General features: G+C 51.4%; 1 protein-coding gene across 6 annotated transcripts in view; it reads right to left on the bottom strand.

Moving 5' to 3' along the window:
- LOC119574145 (tyrosine-protein phosphatase non-receptor type 9-like) overlaps window positions 1-22,254 on the bottom strand; it is a 194,289-nt gene that overhangs the window by 27,771 nt on the left and 144,264 nt on the right. The window contains exon 1 of one of the 6 annotated variants that reach the window (XM_037921235.1): window positions 8,767-8,939. The exons of 4 other annotated variants lie outside the window; for them this stretch is intronic. In XM_037921235.1, the coding sequence (XP_037777163.1) occupies window positions 8,767-8,859 (93 nt within the window). In that variant the 5' untranslated portion in view covers window positions 8,860-8,939. Of the gene's footprint in view, window positions 1-8,766; window positions 8,940-22,254 lie in introns of those variants that run through there. One more of the 6 variants, XM_037921238.1, reaches the window with a different exon arrangement.

The raw sequence follows: 22,254 nt of genomic DNA, 5'->3' as shown, positions 1-22,254 counted from the left end.
GATTAAAAAACGAACCAGCACACAACCAAGCAGTTCCAAGGAGGAGGCAAACCATGACAATGCGTGGTGTTCACTGTCGCCAAGCGAGAGTAAAGGTCTAGGTTACCAGGTACGAAACCCTAAACTCTGGCGCGGAAGGAGGTGTTCGCTGCTGTCGCTTGGCTGGCGCTGCTCGTGCCCGGCGACAGCTCTTCCAGGGCACTCGGAACTTCGCTCGAACTGCCTCTCGGGCCGTTCGTTTCCAGTGGAACGCGACTTCGGGCGAAAGAGGGATATGCACACGGAGGAAGAGGAGAGGGAAGAGGGGAGGGAAGGAAGGGGGAGGGGAAGAAGAGGGGAGGGGAGGAAGAAGAGAGAGGAGGAGAGGAAGAGGAGAGAGGAGGAGAGGAAGCGGAGAGGGGAGGAAGAGGAGAGGGGAGGGAAGGAGGGGAGAAAGGGGAGAGGGGCGCAAAGTTGGGAGAATGAACAAGGGGAGGAAGGGGCGGGGAGACGGGAGGCAGGGGAGCGAAAATCAGGACATGAAGAAGCATATACCTCGTACAATCGGGGAGACATCCTGTGGCAGCGACGATGCATCGAGTGGAGGGAATTTGTACATCAAGTAACGTATAAAACAGAAGAAAAATAACGACAACTGAAACAAAGAAACTCCACGAGGTCAAATGATAGCGATAAGAGTCGGGTCTGATAACAACTTTCTCAAGCTAATATACATTTTTTTCCCCTACGTTGGCCCTATCTCAGCCTTTTTTCTCTATGTTGGCGTGTGGCGTCCCGCGTGGGTGGACACATGCCGTGGGTTTGATCAGCAGACACAATCATCTTCCCAGTTCCAAGGCACAGACGGGGAAAATCAATACATTCCCCCGACCTCAAATGCAGTTAGGCAGTTCGCACCTGTCCCTATCCACGATTAGGACACGGGGGAGGCCGAGGAAGGGGGAGGAGGACGGAGGGGTCTAAGAGTGGATATGTAGGTATATATTTATTTGGGTTGGGAAAGGGGGAAGATAGGGAGGGAGAGAGGGAGGGAATAAGGCAGATGCAGAAAGGGAGGAAGAGAGAGAGAGAGAGAGAGAGAGAGAGAGAGAGAGAGAGAGAGAGAGAGAGAGAGAGAGAGAGAGAGAGAGAGAGAGAGAGAGAGAGAGGGGAGGGGGGGGGGGATGAAAGGATTTAAAGCGAAAGCAGGGTTAATTCCACGGATGGATGGACACAATGGCGCATCAACCCGTTTACTACTTTCCGCGGAAATGGCAGCGAGATGAAACGAAGGAAGGAGATACGCAATAGAAAGCGAGGAAAGAGGATACGAACAATATAAAGAGGAGAGTGGGAGAGGGAGAGGGAGAGGGAGAGGGAGAGGGAGAGAGAGAGAGAGAGAGAGAGAGAGAGAAGAGAGAAAGAGAGAAAGAGAGAGAGAGAGAGAGAAAGAGACAGAAAGAGAGAGAGAGAGAGACCCAAGTAAACCCAAAAGCCCAGGGATCGCGCAAATGACTCGGGCAAAATTACTCGAGCAAAAAAATGGAAAAAAGGGGAAAAAATGCGTCACGGTAAAAAGTGAAAAGCGGAAGAAGACCTCTTGTGCAGAAACGCTCCCGGTGTGGAGGCAGGGTGCGAGAGACACAGGCTGACATATGGGGACGTAAAGCGGAGCGGGAGAGGGGAGGGGAGAGAGGAGAGGGACAAGGGGAGAATGGGGGAAGGGACAAGGGGAGAATGGGGGAAGGGACAAGGGGATGGGGGAGGGAAAGGGAGAGGGGAAGGGAAAGGGAGGAAGGGAGGAGAGGGGAGGAAGAAGAGGAAGAGGAGGGGAGAAGGGTTGGGAGAGGGAATGATGGGGGCGGGGAGAAGGGGAGAATAGGAGGGAAGGGAAAGAGGAAGAAGGGGCGGGGTGAGGGGAACAGCACGCGAAGAGGAAGACGACGGGGACAGCGTCAGCAGGACCGAGGGTTGCTAGGCCGTTTCGGTTGCTAAGAGCGTAAGTAGGGGCCACCAACGGAAGGAAGTAAAAAGAGCCAGCCTCAACACTTTCTCCCCCCCCCCCTTCCTCCCCCTTAACGCAGGGGTCCATTTTTTTCTACCTGCGTCGTAATCCTCTCCTCCCCCTTTTTTCCAAAGACGCAGCCTCACCTCCCCCCCCCTTCCCAGCAATCGCCTCCAAAATCCGCCCCCCTCCCACAGCGACACCTGCGTCACTGCCTCGACCTCCCCCCCCCCGTTACCCCCTCCGAAGCCTCCGTCACGGGTGTAAACAAAGGAAAACTCGGACGCGGCGCCAGGGCAACTCAGCCCCGTTCGAGCGCGTCCGACCGACCCGGCGCTTCCGAACCGCACTTCGCATCCCATCACTCATCCCATCGCACAGCAGATCAACTCCCACGGCCGCCGGAAGCTGCTGCATCGAGAGCGGACGCCCGAAAACGACGCTGCAACGCCAACACACCGGCCTCGAGGGGAAAAGCGAACGCGCGGGAGAACAAGTGCCAACGCAGCGGCAGCTCAAGCAAGCGATGATGCCCCAAAGCACACATCAGCTGACATTATGCCCCTCCCGCCCCCGGCCCTCCCCCCCTCCCTCGCCCTGCCACGTGCCCTATACCCTTTGCCTTCTTTCCCAATGCCCTATTGCCCTCATACCCTCCTTCCTCTTCTTCCCCTCCCCCCTCGTCTGGGCCTTCTGAGAACGCCCTTCCCCTCGCAACCCGACCAAGCCTGCACCCCCTCCCCTCAAGTGGCTCATAATGCTTCGTACACTTCCTCGAATCTCATTTTCTCTTCGTCCCTTTCTCAAACTTTATCCCTTTCGCTTTCTTCTTGCCTTCCCCCTCCCCCCTCAACCCCTTCCCCTCCCCCCATCCCCATCCCCCACCCCCTCTTCCTCCCCCCCTTTCCGTTTGCTTGTTTCGACACCGCTGGCCTATCCGGTGACAGGCGTGTGAAATGTCATCCGAGAGATCTCCGAGATTCGCGAAAACGTATTTACGGCGCCGCTTTATATATTCTCTCTCATTCGCTAATCCTTAAAAAAAGGTTGCTCCCTTCCTTTCCCTAATACAAAAATAGAACCGTGTGCAATATGCAAGTGGCTATAAAACCACAAAAAAAGTCATGGAAAGCCAACAGAAAGAATAAGTTACATACCCTCCTTATACAAATATAATAATAATAATAATAGTAATAATAATAATAATCATAACACAAAACAAACAAAAACTCAAAATAAAAGGCACCATATGAATTCCCTTTAAATAATTCAGTAATATACCTCGGCTTCCCCCTCCCTCCCTCCCTCCCTCCCTACCCCCACCCACCCACCCGCCCGCCCGCCCAGGGCGCCGCCCACCAGCCAACCACCAGCACGTGACTGCCTCGAGCGCACCCACGCCCACCCGCCCAGTCCCGTCACGGTGTCGAAGTGACAACTTGGCGTGTGCTGTCTCTATCTCCCCCACACCCTCCACACACAGCCCACACCCCTTACCCTCCCTCACTCCCTCCCTCCCTTCCTCACCCCACACCTACCCCCCCAATACTCCCCCTTACATCCCACCACACCTCCATCTCCCCCTGCCCATGCTCGCCCTCCCCCCTCCCCACCCCCCACATAAATAACCCGCCATACCCATTATCAACGAGCGCGCTTTTTCGCATTTACTTCCGTCGTTATCTTCGGGACCGACGCGTGGCGGATCTATCGGCCAGCAACGAAAATCACAGGCTCGGCGCGCAGGTATTGCAGTTAAATACGATTATTGCAACGCGCGGCTGGAGTCTCTCTGCGCCCTTCCGCCTCGGGTCGACGTGTGCTGGTGCAGGGACTAGTACACTACTTTTCTCTGTCTCTGTCTCTGTCTCTGTCTCTCTCCCTCCCTCCCTCTCTCTCTTTCGTTCGTTCCTTCACTTTCCCTTTCCCGTTCCTTCTCCACCTCCCTCCACCTTCCTCATTCCCACCTTCTCTATGTCTCTCCTTCACTCTCCCCCTCTCGCCATCTGCTTCCCTCTCCATATCTCCTTCATTCTTCTCCTCTCTTCCATCCCTTCCCTCTCCCACTCTCCACCATCGCCCTTTCCCCATCTCCTTCCCTCCCACTCTCCTCCATCGCCCTTTCCCCATCTCCTTCCCCCACCCTCTTCTTCTCCTCCCCTTCCTCCCTCTTTTCCCATCCTCCTCCTCCTCCCCTTCCTCCCCCTTTCCCCATCCTCCTCCTCCCCTTCCTCCCCCTTCCCCATCCACCTCCTCCTCCCCATCTCCCTATCCTCCTCCTCCTCCTCCTCCTCCTCCTCCTCCTCCTCCTCCTCCTCCTCCTTCGTGTTCTCCAGCTCTAATATCATGTGCCTCCGCATAACCTCCTACTCTTAATTATCTCAAGTTCTTGTGAAAAATCGTGGATAAGAAATTGTGGCCACTTATGCGACCGCCTTACGAAGTTCTGAAAATAGGCTGGGTTACATGGAGGAAAGAAATGGGGAGGGGGGGAGGGAGGGAGAGAGGGAGAGAGGGAGAGAGGGAGAGAAAGAGAGCGGGAGAGGGAGGGAGGGAGGGAGGGAGGGAGGGAGGGAGGGGGGAGGGGGGAGGGAGAGAGAGAGAGGGAGAGAGAGAGAGAGAGAGAGAGAGAGAGAGAGAGAGGGGAGGAGATGGAGAGAGAGAGAGGAGAGAGAGAGAGAGAGAGAGAGAGGGGAGAGAGGAGAGAGAGAGAGAGAGAGAGAGAGAAGAGAGAGGAGAGAGAGAGAGAGAGGAGAGAGAGAGAGAGAGAGATGAGGAGAGAGGAGAGAGAGAGGGGGAAGAGAGAGGGGAGAGGGAGAGAGAGAGAGGGAGGGAGGGAGAGAGAGAGAGAGAGAGAGAAACAAAGAAAGAGAGAAAGTAAGAACCAAAAGAAACCACAATAAACAAAGGCGAAACGCCGGTATCATTCATGGAACATAGGATCATATACACGACTCCTCCATAATTAAAAGCCGCTACACGTGACGCGTTCCCAAGACATGCGACCACGAAATAGAAAAAAAAATAACAACAACAAAGGACGAAAGAAAGAAATACAAGAAACGAAATAAGAAAAATGAGACAAAACTAAAAGAAATCACGGCCGGAGACAATATCCCGGTATCAGGTCGCGGGGCTAATCAGTCACGTGACTTCGCCGATGCATTGGGGTTGCATGAGAAGAGGAGGCGGTACGGGGGAGGGGGAGGGGGAGGGGGGAGTGAAGGGGGAAGGGGTGAAGGGGAAGGGGTGAGGAGGGAAGGGGGAGGAAGGAATTGTTGGGGATGAGGTGAAGGGGAAGGTGTTGGAAGGCGAGGAGAAGGGTTAAAGGGGTAGTGTGAGGGTGGGGGTGGGGGTGGGGGTGGGAAGAAAGGGGGTTGAACGGAGAGGCGTTGGAGTGACGAGGTAGGGGAAGGCAGGGAGAGGGTAAGTGAGGCCAAAGGGAGTAGATTAGGAAGGGTAGAGGTGAGAAGGAAGGGGGGGAGGGAGGGAGGGAGGGAGGGAGGGAGGGAGAGAGAGAGGGAGGGAAAGGCGTAGGAAAAGTCGACTACGAAACTACAATGCAAAGTTGGCCTGCGCAGGATCCATTTAAGAGGGAGGGGGCGGGGCGTGGAAAAGAATGAAGGAGGGAGAAATAGGAAGGGAAGAGGAGGAGGAAGGGGGGAAGAGGAGGAAGAAGGGGGGGAAGAGGAGGAAGAAGGGGGGAAGAGGAGGAAGAAGGGGGGAAGAGGAGGAAGAAGGGGGGAAGAGGAGGAAGAAGGGGGGAAGAGGAGGAGGAAGGGGGGAAGAGGAGGAGGAAGGGGGGAAGAGGAGGAAGAAGGGGGGAAGAGGAAAAATAGGAAGGGGATGGAGGGAGGAAGGGAGGGAGGCGATGCTACTCCATCTCCGCATTTTTTCCCAGCGAGAAAATTTGCTCCCGCCTCACTGACTGGTGGGGGGGGGGGCAGGGGGGGGAGAGGAAATCGACTCCTTACTCCCGCTCCTCTTCCCTCACCTTTATTCTTCTTCTTCTTTTCTTTTTTTCTTTACACCTCCGTTTCCTTCTCAAAGGACTGTTTCTTACTCTTTTAACTCTCTCTCTCCACTATTTCCTCCGCGTTTCTTTCTTCCTCTTCTCTTCTCCTCCTCCTCCATCTCCACACCAGTCCCATTAAGCAGCATTTACGCTGAGAAAAAGGGTTTTACTAAGTTTCAGGTCGTGACGAGAGGAGGACGAGGGAAGACGAGAGAGAGAAAGGACGAGGGAGGAGGAAGGAGGGAAGGAGGGAGGGAGGGAGGGAGGGAGGAGGGAGGGAAGGAGGGAGGGAGGAGGAGGGGAAGGGAGGAAGAGAGGAGGAAGAGGAGGAGGAGGAAGGGAGGAGGAAGAAGGGGGAAGGAGGGGGAAGTAGGAGGAGAAGGAGGGAAGGCGAAGACAGTGAGTAGGAAGGGCGAAGACGAGGAGGAGGAGGAAGGACGGAGAGGGGACAAAGGGGGAAACAAAGGAGGAGAACGGGTGGCAGGGGGGGGGGGGAGGTCACTGAGACTACGACAACCCAGCTGGAAGTGAGAGGTGACGAAAGCAGGGAGAAAGGAGGGATGGACGGATGGGAGGACGAAACACGTGGGGAGAGAACGGAAGATAGCAAATATAATTCCACTAAAATATCGGAAGATGATTAGATCGAAAAAATAAAATAAAATAAAATAAAAAAATTAAAAAATAAAATAAAATAAAATTCACGACGTCCAGTAGTCCTTCCACGTCGATTCCAAACCGATCTCTTGTCCTTTAAATTAGAAAACAAAACAAAACAAACGAACTTAACACCCCCCTCCCCCTCCTCCTCCCCATCCATCAAAATAATCCCCGCCCCAGAAACGACACCGACAGACCCACACACAAGACACCACGAAGCCAAGACAGTAAAAGGCAGATAGATAGACCGTAACAAGGCAGGTGAAAATCGACTCAATAGCTTCTCAATAGTAGAAATGCACTCATGGCCTGCCGTTCTCCCCCCCTCCTCCCCTCTCCCCTCCTCCTCACCTATCCTCCACCCCTCCTCCCTCCCAAGAAACCCCTCCCCCATCCCTCCGCCCCTACCACCACCACCACCTCGCATCGCTGTGGCGGCCCTGGAAGGCATGCAAGATATGCGCCGCTTGCAAGTAGCAGCCTTGGCGTGACGTTGATTGATGTTTCTATCACGTGACCTTCGGCGGGAGACTGTTGCGGTGTCACGGGGGCTTTGATCCTCAGCATGGCCCCCTGGCCTAGTATGCTGACGAAGGGAAAGGGAGGGAGGGAGGGAGGGAGGGAGAAAAATTGAAGGAGCAAGAGAGAAAATGAAACGAGTGAGAAAACGAAATAGAAAGAGAGAAAAGAAAAAGAGAAAGAGAAAGAGAGAGGGGGGGCAGAAAGAGAACAGAAAGAGAAAGAAAGAGAAAGAAAAAGAGAGAAAAAGAGAGAGAGAAATAGAAAGTGAAAGAAAGAAAATGAAACAGAGAGAGTAAACGAAAGAGACAGAAAGAGAAAGAGAAAGAGTAAAAGAAAGAGAAAAGAGAGAAGAGAGAGAGAGAGGAGGAGAGAGGAGAGAGGAGAGAGAGGGGAAAAGGAGAGAGAGAGAGACGGAGGAAGGTAAGGAGGACGAGAGAGAGAGAGAGAAGAGAGAGAGAGAGAGAGAGAGAGAGAGAGAGAGAGAGAGAGAGAGAGAGAGAGAGGTTCCCTTGGCGACGGGGCAACGCTGCTCCCGTACGCCACAGCATCTCCCTCTCCCTCGGCCACTTTTCTTCCAAGGAGCCACAGCTGCTATGATCAATATCGGGGAAAAAGGAAGACACCTCAGTCCTTGTATTGGGGTGTCCCGAGGCCCTGTCGGCTTGTTGCCTTGATGACACAGCCGCGGCCAGCTACACAGGCACACGCGGGAGCACAAAGGTTACGTAAACATTTCGGGTTCCCGTCACACAGCCTCCTCCACCCCCACCACACACACATACACACACACACAGCCCTCGCACGCCTCCGCCCTCTGCTGGCTTCGGGAGAGGTAAACACGGGCGCTGGGTTCTTCTCCCGTCCTTGCATCCATCCAGCTATCCACGCCCCACTGCCTGCTAAGCACCAGAGTTCGTCGTGAACTCCTTTCATGCCAATCGAGCGCCTACTCACATTCACGGACCTATCTGCACATGCCGTCATGAGTTTTTCATTGTGCACGTACGCACACACACACGAACGCACACGCCATGGATGCGTTTCCGTAGCAGTTCTCTTGTGTTTCTCTCGTTCTCGTTCTCGTTCTCGTTCTCTCTCTCTCTCTCTCTCTCTCTCTCTCTCTCTCTCTCTCTCTCTCTCTCTCTCTCTCTCTCTCTCTCTCTCTCTCTCTCTCTCTCTCCATCTTGCATCCTCCTCCTCCTCCCGTCGCCCCCCGCCTCCTCGCCGCTTGGGGACCCAGCTTGGAACTTTGTTAGGTCTACAGAGGGGACCGAAGGGGGAGCCATGGGGGAGGTTGAGCCGCCTGGGGGAGGAGGGAGGGGGCAGGGGACCACGGGGGGAGGGGAAGGGGAGGAGATTCTGCCGTCTCACAACTCCCAACCTCCCACCTGCACTCCCGCAAACTCTCGTGCTCCTCCACCTCTCCAACACCACCACCACCACTGCCGCCACCACTAGCACCTCCTGTCTCCTACAGCGCTCCCAGCAGCCGCGCCACAGCCAGGAATCCTCAGTCACCTTTTTTTTTTCTTCCTTTCTTCCTCACCGAACACTGAACACCAACACACACCGAGCGGCGTCTTACCCTGTGCCCGTGGGCCAGCGGCCGCGCACTCCACGTACTAGGCAGGGCAGGACACGCCAGGGCAGGACAGGTCCCTCCTACACCGCACGACATAACGTTTGTGAAAAAGGTAATCCACGAATCCGGCGCGCCACAACACACCCGCTCGCGTGCACCCGCCGCCGTCACTGACTCGACTGAACGCTAAGAGACGGCAGAGCTGAAGGACGCGGAGAGGGAGGGGGGGAGGGAGGAAGGGGGCGGCAGGGGGAAGGGAGGGGGAGTGGGGGCAACGCACGCACGAACACACGCGCCCTCGCTCGCACCGAGAAATAACATGCGATTCTATGGGGGTTTTGGGACTTATTGCCGCCGTCGCTTATCGCCCGTATCCCTCGCAGTACAACCTCGGGGGGCGATTGAAGTATGTCACACCGCTTCATAAAAAAGGAAACGCAAGAGACTTTAAAGCCCTGAACTCCTACAACCAAAAAGCGCACACACACGCACACAAACCCATGGCCGGATTGGAACATTGGCTACGATTGTCTGTCAATTGAAAAGGGACAAATACCCCCACGAAGAGAGGGGTTTCCACGCCGCCGTCGCCCTGGCCCTTCGTTCGGCTACGAGACAAGCGGGCCCTCGTCCTCGGCCTCATAAACGACACACGAACTTATCGAGAATGAATTGCTAAAGCGATTTTTATCACCAAGGACAAATCCCACTTTTAAGAGAAAAAGAAAGAAAGAAAAAAAAAGAAAAAGAAAAAGAAAAAATCTACTGGTGACCGCCGGCATAACCTCCCAGCCGCGAGTTGCCAGCGCGCGCATTTTCTCCGGCGAACCGACCCGATCCGACTTCCGTGGCCTGTACGGGGAGGCAAAATCCTACGAGAGATCCTGCACCGCCTCCGTCGAACTAAAACGACAGCTGGCGAATGCACTTCCGTCGTGAGATAAACGCCCCAGGGGACACGAGAGGAGAACAGTCGGTTGTAAAATCCCACCTGGAAAACATGGGCTGGCACACGTCTATCCTGGCTGAGTATCGATTGACCAGCCACCGGGAGGACAGAGGGGAGAGAGGACGCGAGGAGGAGGAAAAGCAGGGGGAGAGAGAGAACGCGAGAATAAAGAGGAAGTGGAAAGGCAAGGGGAAGAGAGAACGCGAGAATAAGGAGGAAGAAAAGAAAGAGGAGGAGGAGGAGGAGGAAAGTCAATGAGGGGAGAGAGAGAACGCGAGATTAAGGAGGAAAAGAAGGGGAAAGGAAAATAAGGAAGAAAGGCAAGGTGAAGTGAGAGAACGCGAGAATAAGGAGGAAGAGGAGGAGGAGGAGGAAAGGCAGGAGGAGAGAAAGCGAGGATAAGGAGGAAAAAAAGGAGGAGGAGGAAACGCAAGGGAAGTGAAAGATTACGAGAATGTTGTTTATGATGATGAAAGAGGAGGAAGAGGAGGAGGAGAAGAATAGAGGGGAAGGAGACGAAGGAAGAGGGGAAGAAGAAAGAAAAGGAGAAGGAAGAGGATTAGGATGGGGATTAGGATTAAGAGAAAGAGGAAGAGGAAGAGGAGTAAGAAGAAGAAGAACAACAACAACAAGAACAAGAAGAGGTGGGGTGAAAAGGAAGAGGAAGTGGAGGAGGAGGAGGAGGAGGAGGAGGAGGAGGAGGAGGAGGAGGAGGAGGAGAGGAGGAGGAGGAAAGGGAGGTGGAGAAAAAAGAGAAGAAAATGGAAGAACACGGAAAAGGAAGGGGATGCAGAACTAGAGAAGATCCACCGGGAAGAATGAATGGATGGAAGGACAGATGGAAGGATGGCTGAATGAACGGACGGAGAGAGAGCGAACGACAGGCGAGAAATAAGAAAAAAAAAAGGAAAACGGAAATATAAATAAAAGAAAAGAGGAAAAGTGAACGCAAAAGCAAACAAGGAACAAAACAACAACAACAGGTATTGAGACAAAGCTTTGGTGCCAGTGTGGGGGGGGGGGAGTGAAGAAATAAGACAAGAAAAGGTGAAATAATGAAGAAAAGAAAAGATAAAATATAAGTAAAAAAAACTAATAAAATCAATAAAAAAGAAACAAAACAAAGGAGAAAAACATAAACAAGGAAAAACGAAAAAAAAAAAACTATCATGAACAGAACACACAAAAAAAATTACAATAAAAACAACAAAATAAAAAAAAGAAAAAAAAAGAAAAGAAAAAACAACAACAAACAAACCACAAAGAAAAAAATATATTTAACAACAAGAACACAGAAAATACAAACTCTAACAAACAATAATAAATCTTTACAAATACACATAAAGCAGAAACTCGTTCACTAAACGACTCCCGAATGACGTCACTGCTTTCGGATGCTTGGCCGAGAGCAACGCACATTTTACGTCGCCGACAGCAACTTGCAGCAAGGGGCGTGTCCTGTTTCCACGATCAATGGATATAATGCAATGTAATGTAATATAAAAATAATGTAATGTAAACAATATGTAATGTAAAAAAGTAATGTAATATAATGCACAAAAATGTAATGTAAAAAAAATAATAATAATGTAAAAAAGTGACGAAAAATAAATGAAATGTAATGTAATGTAATATAAAGTAATGAAAAAAAAATCTTTCCTTCATATTCTGTACATATATGCATGTAAGGATGTGTATTTGTAAGTGCATAGACATAAAATTATATATATACACATACAAACCCAACTGTGTGTGCATGTATATGTGTATATATGTATGTATATATACATGCAGTATACTCTTATTTGTATCTAAAGGTGTATATCTACATACCCACATGAATATTCTACACAGCGTGCGTGCGTGCGTGCCCTCTCCCCCCCGCGAGCTCATCTGCCTGGGCGTCGCCATCCGTCAGCCGAGGCGCGTCCCCTTAACCGGCCCGGGAAACGACGAGATAAAAGCCTTTTCGCCTCGAGAAGATTCCGCGCGGGGGATTTCTGACGCGAATTTTCTTCTCGGCAGCGACCTAAATGCATTTCCAGCAGCGACAGTGATTACATTATATACACACTTTTTTCCACATCGCATGCACGTGCATGCCTTATACATACATACATACATACATACATACATACACACACACACAAACACGCACAAACACGCACACCACTACACGTGTACATACGGAGAAAAACAAGGCGTAACCTCTCGTCTTGCATTCAAACAGAAGCCGATGCGAGCACAACGAGGCCACCGTAATGAAGAGAGTTTCCCGAAGCGGCCGCCGTCTCACCCACTCGAGACAAGCTGCTAGGGGGGGAAGGGGGGTGATGTAGGGGGAAGGGGGGGTGATGTAGGGGGAAGGGGGGGTGATGTAGGGGGGGAAGGGGGTAGGAGGGGAGAGGGGGAGGAAGGGAGAAGGGAGATGAAGTTAGGGAGGGGGAGGAGGGAAGGGGTGCGTGGGTGAAGAGTAAACAGTCGAGAGAAACGGCGTTTTGGACTGCTGAATATTTTCTCATCCACTCTCATTCCTTCTCCTTTTCCACTTGCTTACTTATTTCCTTTCCTCTCCCCCTCCTTCCCTCTCCCTCTCCTTCTTTCTCCTCCTTCCCTCTCCCTCCCTCCCCTCTCCTCACTCCTTCCCATCCTCCCCCTCCCTCTCGTACCGATATCAATGTAAACAAAGCACAGAATGACCCCCTTCCCCCCTCCCGCTAAAGGCAGTGACCAACCCATCTGCTTAACAAACCGGCAGCGGCCCAAGCAACGCACGCTGATTACTTCCGCTTTACCTGGGAGCTACAGGTATAGCGGTGGTTGAGGAACTCCGTGCGGTCTGTTTGGCATACCGCAAGAACACGAACACACACACACACACACACACACACACACACACACACACACACACACACACACATACATACACACACACACACACACACACACACACACACACACACACACACACACACACACACACACACACACACACACACACACACACACACACACACAAACACAAAAAATATATATATATATATAATATAATATATATATAATTAAATATATATATATAATATAACCCTATCAAGAGCAAGCAATTAGAACTGTAATGGAAATTTGCAGCAGCGGGGGCCCCGGGGGCAGTGCGACTTCTTTAATTTTCCCCCGATAACCCCTCGGCTAAACATCCCGTTCTCTTGCTCCAAGAGGGGGGAGAAAGGACGATGGAACGAACGAAAGAGGAGAGAGAGGAGAGAGAGAGAGAGAGAGAGAGAGAGAAGGAGAGAGAGAGAGAGAGAGAGAGAGGAGAGAGAGAGGAGAAGAGAGGAGAGAGAGAGAGAGAGAGAGATAGGGAGGGAAGGGGAGGGAAGGAGGAGGGAGGGAGGGAAGGAAGGGAGGGAAGGAGGAGGGAGGGAGGGAGGGGGGAGGGAGAGAGAGCGAGAGAGAGAGAGAGAGAGAGGAGAGGAGAGAAGGACAGAGAGAGAGAGAGGAGAGGAGAGAAGAGAGAGGAGAGAGAGAGAGAGAGAGAGGGGGAGAGACGAGGAGGAGAGAGGGAGAGGAGAGGGAGAGAGAGAGGAGAGAGAGAGAGAGGAGAGAGAGAGAGGAGGAGGAGGAGGTGGAGGGAAGAGAGAGGAGAGAGAAGAGGACAGAGAGGAGAGAGAGAGAGGAGAGAGAGGAGAGAGAAGAGGAGAGAGAGAGAGAGAGAGAGAGAAGAGAGGAGAGAGAGAAGAAGAGAGAGAGAGAGAGAGAGAGAGAGAGAGAGAGAGAGAGAGAGAGAGAGAGAGAGAGAGAGAGAGAGAGAGAGAGAGAGAGAGAGAGAGAGAGAGAGAGGAAAGTCCATAATCCCACGTGATCCCTGAATCTGAAGTGCGACTGGATGGTGTTGCAAGCTCGGCCCTTCAGAGCGAGGGACAGGCAAGCAAGCAAGCACGCACGCAGGCAAGCAGGCAGGCAAGCGCACGGGGATTCGTCCATTCCCCTCTATTCTCCTCTCTCTCTATTTATCTATCCTTCGCCCCAACCTATTTTCGGGATTATTTCAGTTGCATCTTTGGTTAAGCTCGTGAGTTCCGTTCAGACCTATTTGGTGGCATTATCTCATCCTCGGTTCGCCCCCCCCCACTCCATATATATATTTTTTTTCCCGTTTTCCCTGTATCTCAATTTATCTAAGTTTCACCCCAACCTATTTTAGGAATTACCCACATTCTTTGTCCGTTCCCCTTTACCTCAATCTATGCAAACCATTCCCGGAACAGATGAATAAAAAAATACAAGTTTCCTACCGTTAACATTCTGTAGATAATGAAATAAGTATACAAAAAAATACCTTAATTTCTATATTTCTTGAAAATGACACCAAATACGGTTCATAAATACCAATGAAATTAAACCACGAAACACAATATAAGCAAGACAAAGAGAAAACAGATAATCAAACCAAACCAATAATGAAGAAGGAATGAATGGAAAAAATATATATATATAAAACTAAAACAGTATATATATATATATATATATATATATATATATATATATATATATATATATATATATATATATATATATATATATATATAAATGAAGCATAAACTACAAGGCAACCGAAACCTGCCACACTGATAGGTATCCCTTTATCCAATTGGCTCAAATCGATTTATATGCCAAACATTTATTAATCATCGAACTTCTCCAGTATATTTGTTTAATTTTCCTTTGGGACCTTCTTCAAGGATTCTTCTGCTGTTCTCTCTATATGTTATCATACGAGTGTAAGAATATCTTATACTATATTATCATCATTCACTTAGTCGTTAAAAGTGTGAAGGACCTACTATTCCACCCAAGTTTTAAATCTGTGTCCTTTGGAATCTCCAGAGCCGGACCACGCAACGACATACGTAACTCAGGCATTCCTCTTTAGTCCACGAAGACGAAGGCGACGACGACGACCACGTGGTAATCTTAACTCCCACAGGGACGTTTAGACTTACCAAAAATCTACCTCTTTTTCTCCGGGTATTATTACGTGTCGCGTGTGTAAACAAAACAACGGAGAGACTAACGGGAGAACACACGAATAAACCGAAGAAGACCTTTTCGCTATACTTTCTCCTCCTCCACGATATCAAAGAACCACGAAGACACGACATAGCGAAAAGGCCATCGCTATATGACCCTGTTCTCCGGTTGTTCCCTTCGCTGTTCCAAGTACAAATTTGTTCAGCGCGAATTCCATCGGCAGTCTTCCCTGTGCCCGCTTCCTGCTCAGGTCATCATCATCTCACAGTCCCCGAGTCTCCAATGTTTGATCAGATGACATCTCCCATACGGAGGGGGTCATTCCCCGGGACCGGCAGACGCTGAGCTCCCCCGCCACACGTGTTGACTTAGGACTTCATCAAGACGCAGAACCGCCACCCAGATCGTTCACATACACGGCGAGGAGGACTGCTAAGAATTCGCCGTCGTTCACATACACCGCCAGGACGTCTGGTAAGAAATGCGTCTCAACTCGTCAACTTTCACTGCATAATTTTTCGATCCTCGTGGCAAGTGCGAACGGTGACGGGCTGGATCGCCGTAAAACTCGGGATGTCTGCGAAAGAGGAGGAGAAAGAGGAGAAGCAAAAGGAGGGATAGGGGAGGAGGATAAAGAGGGGAGATGGCGGAAGTGGGGAGGGCAGGTAAGTGAGGGGGAGGAACCACTTTATTATGCCACTATTGATTGCAGACACTTTTGTCCCAGGTCGTTGTGGGTTGCCACCCTCGTCAAATTTCACCCTTCCTCGTTTCTTCCTATTCCTTATTCCTCCTCCTCATTCTTTTTTTCCTTTCCCCTATTTCATTTCCATTTTCTAAAATTTTCTTTTTCTTCTTTTTTCCTTTTCCATTTTCCTTTCCCCCCTTTCTTTTTCCTACTTCTCTTTCTTCCTCCTCCACCTTCTCCCCTCTTCCCACTACTTTCGCACAGTGACCCTGCCAACAAGACGGGGAAACACGGCAATAACTGGCTAGCGGAGGAAGCCTATCCTGGTGTATTACAGTACTCATGGGAAAGGGGGCGGGGCTATTGGAGAAGACTGGGGGAGGCACAGAAGGAGGGAAACTGAAGGAGGGGGAGGGGAGAAGAGACATAGGGAGAGAGAAAGAAAGAGAAAGAGAAAGAGAAAGAAAGAGAAAGAGAGAGAGAAAGAAAGAGAAAGAGAGAGATAGAGATAGATAGATAGATATAGATAGATAGATAGATAGATAGAGAGAGAGGACCCATCCCCCCCCCAAGCACAAACCCGACCCAAACCATGTCACACGCAGGGTCGCCTCCCCTACCTCCCTGGCTTTCCCCCTCTCCTCGCCAGACCCTCCCCACACCTTCCTCGCGTGTCAAAAGCGGGGGGAGGAGGGGAGGCAGCGGAGGCAAAAAGCGGGGACGGAGGGGGGGGGGGGGGAGTGGAGGCAAAAGCGCCTTACAGGAATCATGAGTCGGACCTCTGCTGCCTCCGTCGGGTCTTCTGGCGAGGCATTTCGTAAATCGACAAAGGGGGGGGGGGGGGGGGGAAAACAAAAAAAAAAAAAAAAAAAAAAAAAAAAAAAAAAAAAAAAAAAAAAAAAAAAAATCGTCTAAAGAAAATAAACATGTAACTATACGACTTAATTAAAAGTGTCAAACAACCAAGCACAAAATGTAAGTGCACGAATATACATGGTAATACATGTACGTTGTGTGTATGTGTATGTGTGTATGTGTGTGTGTGAGTGTGTATATGTGTGTATGTGTGTGTATGTGTGTGTATGTGTGTGTGTGTATGTGTGTGTATGTGTGTGTGTGTGTGTGTGTGTGTGTGTGCGTGTGTGTGCGCGCGCATATGTGTTTTTGTTCGTGTGCGTCCGTACCTGTGCATGTACGTAAGCACATAAAGCCATAGCGAAGGCCTCAACTACTTTGCCCTTGAGAAAAAAACACAATTACGAACTCTGGCCACAACACCGAGGCCTGGCGACGGCGGCCAAGCAAGGCAGGCCCTCGGTCACCCACAGGCCGCAGGGCAATGGGCTCGGGCAGAGCGAGTGCAAATTATCCTGCCTCCCCCTCCCCCCTCTCCCCTTTTCAACTCCCCCCCCCCTCCCATCTCCGCTTTCCCTTTACCCTTTCCTTTTCCCTTTCCCCACCCCCCTTCTTCCGCCTTCCCCTACCCCTTTCTGAGCCGTTTTCCTCCTCCTCCCTCATCTCCATACCTTCATCTTCGTAAGAGGGGAGAGAAGGGGAAGGGAGGGGAGAGGAAAAGAGAGAAGAGGGAGGGGAAGAGAGGAGAGGAGAGGAGAGAAAAGAGAGAAGAGGAGGTAGAGAGGGAGAAGAGAAGGAGAGCAAAACGGGGGTGGGGGTGTCGTCGCCAAACGTCGTCGTATCGAAAGAGGAATCAATACCTTTAAAAAAACAAAAAAATAAAATAAAAAGCTTTGACAAAGAGCCAGGTTAAGAGCCGCGCGCGAGGAAACTTTGCCAGCGATCAATCCGAGATACATTATGCTTGGTCATCGTGTCCACGCCCCCACCCCTTCTTCTGATCCCCCCTCCCCTCCTCTCTCTCCTCTCTCTCCTCTCATCCTCTTTCACCCCTCCCACTCCTCTATCCCCCCCCTCTCTTCCCTTCTATCCTTAACTCCCCTTTCCTCTCCTCTCCCTTGCCCCCTCCCCTCCCCACCCCATTCTCCTTCCCTCTCTCCCCTGCCCCTCCTCTTTTCCCTTCCCCTCCTCTTTTCCCTTCCCCTCCTTATAACCCCTTCATCACCTCATTTCCTTCTCCTCGCAGTATTTACGCGTTATCTCCCTCCCTCCCTCCCTCCTCCCCCCTCCCTCCCTCCATCCATCCACCATTCACCCATCCATCCTCCCTCCCCACTCTCCTCCTCTCCCTCTCCCTCCCTCCCTCCCTCCATTAGCTTTCCTTTCCTCCTCCATCCATTCCGAGTATTCGTGCTTATCACTCAATTATTCTCGTTCCTCGCTCTCTTCCTTTTTATCCTTCCTTCGTCCTCGGTTTCTCTCTCTCTCTCTCTCTCTCTCTCTCTCTCTCTCTCTCTCTCTCTCTCTCTTCCTTTTATCCTTCCTTCGTCCTCGGTTTGCTTTCTATCTCTCTCTCCTTCCTTCGTTCTCGGTTTGCCTTCTCTCTCTCCCTCTTCTTTTTATCCTTCCTTCTTACCTCCTTTTCTCCGTTCATCTCATATCTCTCCTACTCGCTGTTCCCTTACTTTCCTATATATGCATATAATACGTCACAGAAATGTTCTTCTTTACGTCATAACCTTTTCCTCGACGCCCCCCCCCACATACCCCTCTCTCTGACCCCTCCCCTCGACGACCCCCCCCCACATTCCCCTCTCTCTCTGACCCCGCCCCCACCCCCACCCCATCGACGCCTCCCCCCCTCTCTCTGACCCCGCCCTCACCCTCTCTCTCTCTGACCCCGCCCCCACCCCCATCCCATCTCTCTCTGACCCCGCCCCCACCCCCCGCCTCCCCTCTGCGCCTTCCCACATCCATCTCTTTGTCGGCACTCTGTTTTCTCAGCATTTTCTGCACCCCTTATTCACCCCCCCACTCCCTACTTCCCCCTTTCTTTCCTCATTTCCTTCTTCCCCCTTTCCGCTTCTTCTCCTTTTCTCTTCACACTCACATTAACGCATACACTTCCCTTTTCACTCTCTTTCTTTCTTTCTTTGTCCGTCTATCCACTCACTTATTTACCTACTTACTTTTCCATCTCTTTCTTTCTCTATCAGTCCATCCACCCATTTATTTACAGACTTAATTATCCCATTCTCTCTCTCTCTCTCTCTCTCTCTCTCTCTCTCTCTCTCTCTCTCTCTCTCTCTCTCTCTCTCTCTCTCTCTCTCTCTCTCTCTCTCTCTCGTGCTCCCTTCGCCTGTCTTGCCCCCCCCCCCCCGTCGGCCTTAGCAGCTCAAGCAGGCAAGCAACACCCCCGCCCGGCACCCTTGCTTGCCACTCTACTTGTCTTCAAGCTCTCATATCTACAAAATTCTTTCCTCTTTCTCCTCCTCCTTCATTCTCTCTGGCATCCTTGTTCTGTTTCCATCTCTACCTGTCTTTTTTTTTTCTTAATTTTGCACTCTCTTTGCTCCTTCCTCTCTTCCTCTCCCCCCTCTCTTCCTTCGCTTTCTCTCTCCCCTCTCTTCCTTCGCTTTCTCTCTCTCCTCTTCCCCCTTCTCTTTCCCTTTCCCTCCCCTTTCCCCATCTCTTTCACTCCCCTCTTCCGCCTCTCTTTCACTTTCCCTCTCCCTCCTCCCCCCACCCCTCCTCTCTCTACCCTCGCCCTTTTCCCTTTTCACTTTTCTCTCTCTCTCTCCCTCTCCCTCTCTTTCCCTCCCCGGACGCCTACCGCCGCCAACACAATATCCGCACTCGCTTCCTCCACCCACTCCCACCTCTTTTGTTTTCCTCCTCTTCCTCTCTTCTTCATTCACTTCCTCCTTTCGTAACCCCTCCTCTCCAATCCCACTCTCCTTTCTCCTCGTATCCATTTCTCCTCCTCGTACTCTTTTTTCTTCTTTCTTTTCTCAATCTGTTTCTTCCTCCTCCCCACCCACCTCTCCTTCTCTCCCTCCTCCCCCTCAACCCTCCACCCCCCACCCCTTCCCTGTCCCCCGTCCCCCTCCCCCACCTCCGACCTCCTCTTTCCTGCTCTCGCACCCCACCCACGCCCAGCGACCGACCCGCCCACACCCACCCACCCGCCCACCGACGACCCGTAAAGGTGATGTTCCTGAGGAGCAGCTGACCGGGCGGGGCGACGGTCACGCTGCGCCTGTCGACTGCGTTTAACGCTCTTTATCAGAAACGTCACATTCATTCATCCATTCTTTCATTCGTTCACCCGATCATTCATTCATTCAATCACCCGTTCTTTCAATCTTTCATTCATTCATCCATTCTCTCATTCGTTCACCCGATCATTCATTCATTCAATCACCCGTTCTTTCAATCTTTCATTCATTCATTCATTCATGCATTCACGCGTTTATTCACTTCCCGGTTCGAGAACAAGAAATACAGGAACTAAATTAACGGGTGGAAGAGAGAGATATAGAGCAAAAGAGAAAACAGAAAACTGAAGGGGATGAAAAAAAGAGAGAGAAACGGGGAAGAGAACGAGAGAGAGAATAAAAAAAAATGAAGGGGGTATAGGGTAAAGAATAGGAGGGTAAAGGACGGAACGTAAGGGATAGGGAATAAGAGGGTGAAGGATAGAGGGTAAAAGGGTAGGAGGGAAGGGAAAAAGAGGGTAGAAGGGTAGGAAATTGGAAATAGGAAGGCAGGAGGGTAGGAAACAGCTAATTAGAAGGTAAGAGGGAAATAAGGAATAGGAAGGTAAGAGGATAGGAAATTGGAAATAGGAATGTAATGGGGTAGGAAATGGGGAATTGGGAGGTAAGAGGGAACAAGGAATAGGAAGGGGAGAGGGTAGGAAATGGGGAATTGGGAGGTAAGAGGGAACAAGGAAGAGGAAGGCAGGTGGATAGGGAATGGGGAAAAGGAAGGTTGAAGGCAGGAAGAGGCGAGGGAATACTGGAAGCCCAAACATAAACATTCGTCGGCTTCCATTCCGCTGAGTTGACCCCCAAGACCCTACGTAGGGAGACTCCAGCCCTTGAGGAGTGGAAGGGAGGGGGGGGGGCGAGAAGAGACAAGAGAGGAGAGAGGGGGGGAAGTGAGAAGTGAGGAGAGAGGAGTGGAAGGGAGGGGGGGCGAGAAGAGACAAGAGAGGAGAGAGGGGGGGAAGTGAGAAGTGAGGAGAGAGGAGTGGAAGGGAGGGGGGGCGAGAAGAGACAAGAGTGGAGAGGGGGGGGAAGTGAGAAGTGAGGAGAGAGGAGTGGAAGGGAGAGGGCGGGGGAGAAGGGAGAAGGGAGAGGGCGGGGGAGAAGGGAGAAGGGTGACGGGAGAAGAGAGAAGTGAGAAGAGAAGGGAGAAAGAGGCTCGATGAAGAGAGAAAAAGAAGAGAGGAGAGAGAAGAAAGAAGACAGACGATAGAAGATAGACAGAAGAGACCAGACAGCAAAGCGAAGAGACAAGAGCGAAGAGAGAAGAGAGGAGAGAGAGAACAGATAATGAAGGGGAGCAGAGGAACAGCGAAAGCGCAAACACGGGGAAGGGACTCAAAAAGGGAGGAGAGAATAAGCAGCAGAATAAGCAGGGCCGCGCCATGTGGGATCACGTAGGTATCAGATAAGGGGCAGGGGGGAGAAGGGGGGGTAGGGAGCCGGAGGGGGGGGGAGATCTCTGCGGCGGCGGGTTATATGGCCGACGTTTCCGGCCGCAGAAAAGGGGAGAGAGGAGAGGGGAAAGGGCAAGAAGAGAAGGGAGAGAGCAAGAGGAGAGGAGGAGAGGGGAGAGGGCAAGAGGAGGATGAGAGGGGAGAGGGCAAGAGGAGAGGGGAGAGGGCAAGAGGAGGAGGAGAGGGGGAGAGGGCAAGAGGAGAGGGGAGAGGGCAAGAGGGGAGAGAGGGGAGAGGGCAAGAGGAGAGGGGAGAGGCAAGAGGAGAGGGGAAAGAGGCAAGAGGAGAGGAGAGAGGCAAAGAGGTAGAGGGGAGAGGCAAGAGGAGAGGGGAGAGGCAAGAGGAGGAGGAAGGACGAAAGAGGGGGGGGAGAAAGGAAGGGAAAGGGCGAGCAAGAGAGAGAGAAGAGAAAAGAAGAGAAAGACGCAGAGGCGACAGGAGAAGCAAGAGGAGAGAAGGCAGAAAGAGAAATCGAACGTGCGAACGAAGGGGAGGAAAAGAGACGAAAGAGGAGGAGAAAAAAAGGAGAGGGGAAAAAAGACGGCGATAAGAGAGAGAAGGTACAGAGAGCAGAGGAAGGAGGGAAGAGAGGTTAAGAGGAGGAGAATGAAGGGAGAAGAAGGGGAAGGAGGGAGAGGGAGGAGAGGGAAGGAGGGAAGGGAGAGGTAGAGGAGGGAGAGGGAGAGAGAGGGGAGGGGAGGGGAGGGGAGGGGAAGGGAGGGAGAGAGAGAGAGAGGTAGAGGGAGGGAGGGAAAGGGAGGCAGGGAGAAAACGAGGGAGGAGAGGGTGAGAGGAAACAAGGAAAGGAGGGGGAGGAAGAAGGGGAGGAGAGGAGAGGAAGGAGGGAGAGGAGGGAAATGAGGTAAGGATGGATGAAGGAGAAGAGAAGGGAGTGGAGTGCAGAGACGCGTTCGAGTAGTGCAACATTTTATCCCCGCCACAGAAATCGAATTCATAATTTGTCCCCATTATATTATATTATATTATATTATATATATATATATATATAATATATATATATATATATATATAAAAATCTAATCTATTCCATTTATTTTCTTAAAGTCCCCCCCGCACCCTCCTCCTCCCCCTTCCCCCCTCCTTCCCTCTCACACCTCTTTATCTTCATCTGACTCCCGGTTCCAAATGGCAGCCTCTCTCTTGTTCTCAATTCCCAGCCATTCCCCTCTATCATCGGGCTTCCCTTTCTCTCACTTTCGCCGAAGCCGCCGCTGCGTGAGGGGC

The sequence above is a fragment of the Penaeus monodon genome, chromosome 6 (genome assembly GCF_015228065.2).
Source record: "Penaeus monodon isolate SGIC_2016 chromosome 6, NSTDA_Pmon_1, whole genome shotgun sequence".
Classification (NCBI taxonomy): domain Eukaryota; kingdom Metazoa; phylum Arthropoda; class Malacostraca; order Decapoda; family Penaeidae; genus Penaeus; species Penaeus monodon.
This window is presented reverse-complemented; position numbering and strand designations above follow the sequence as displayed.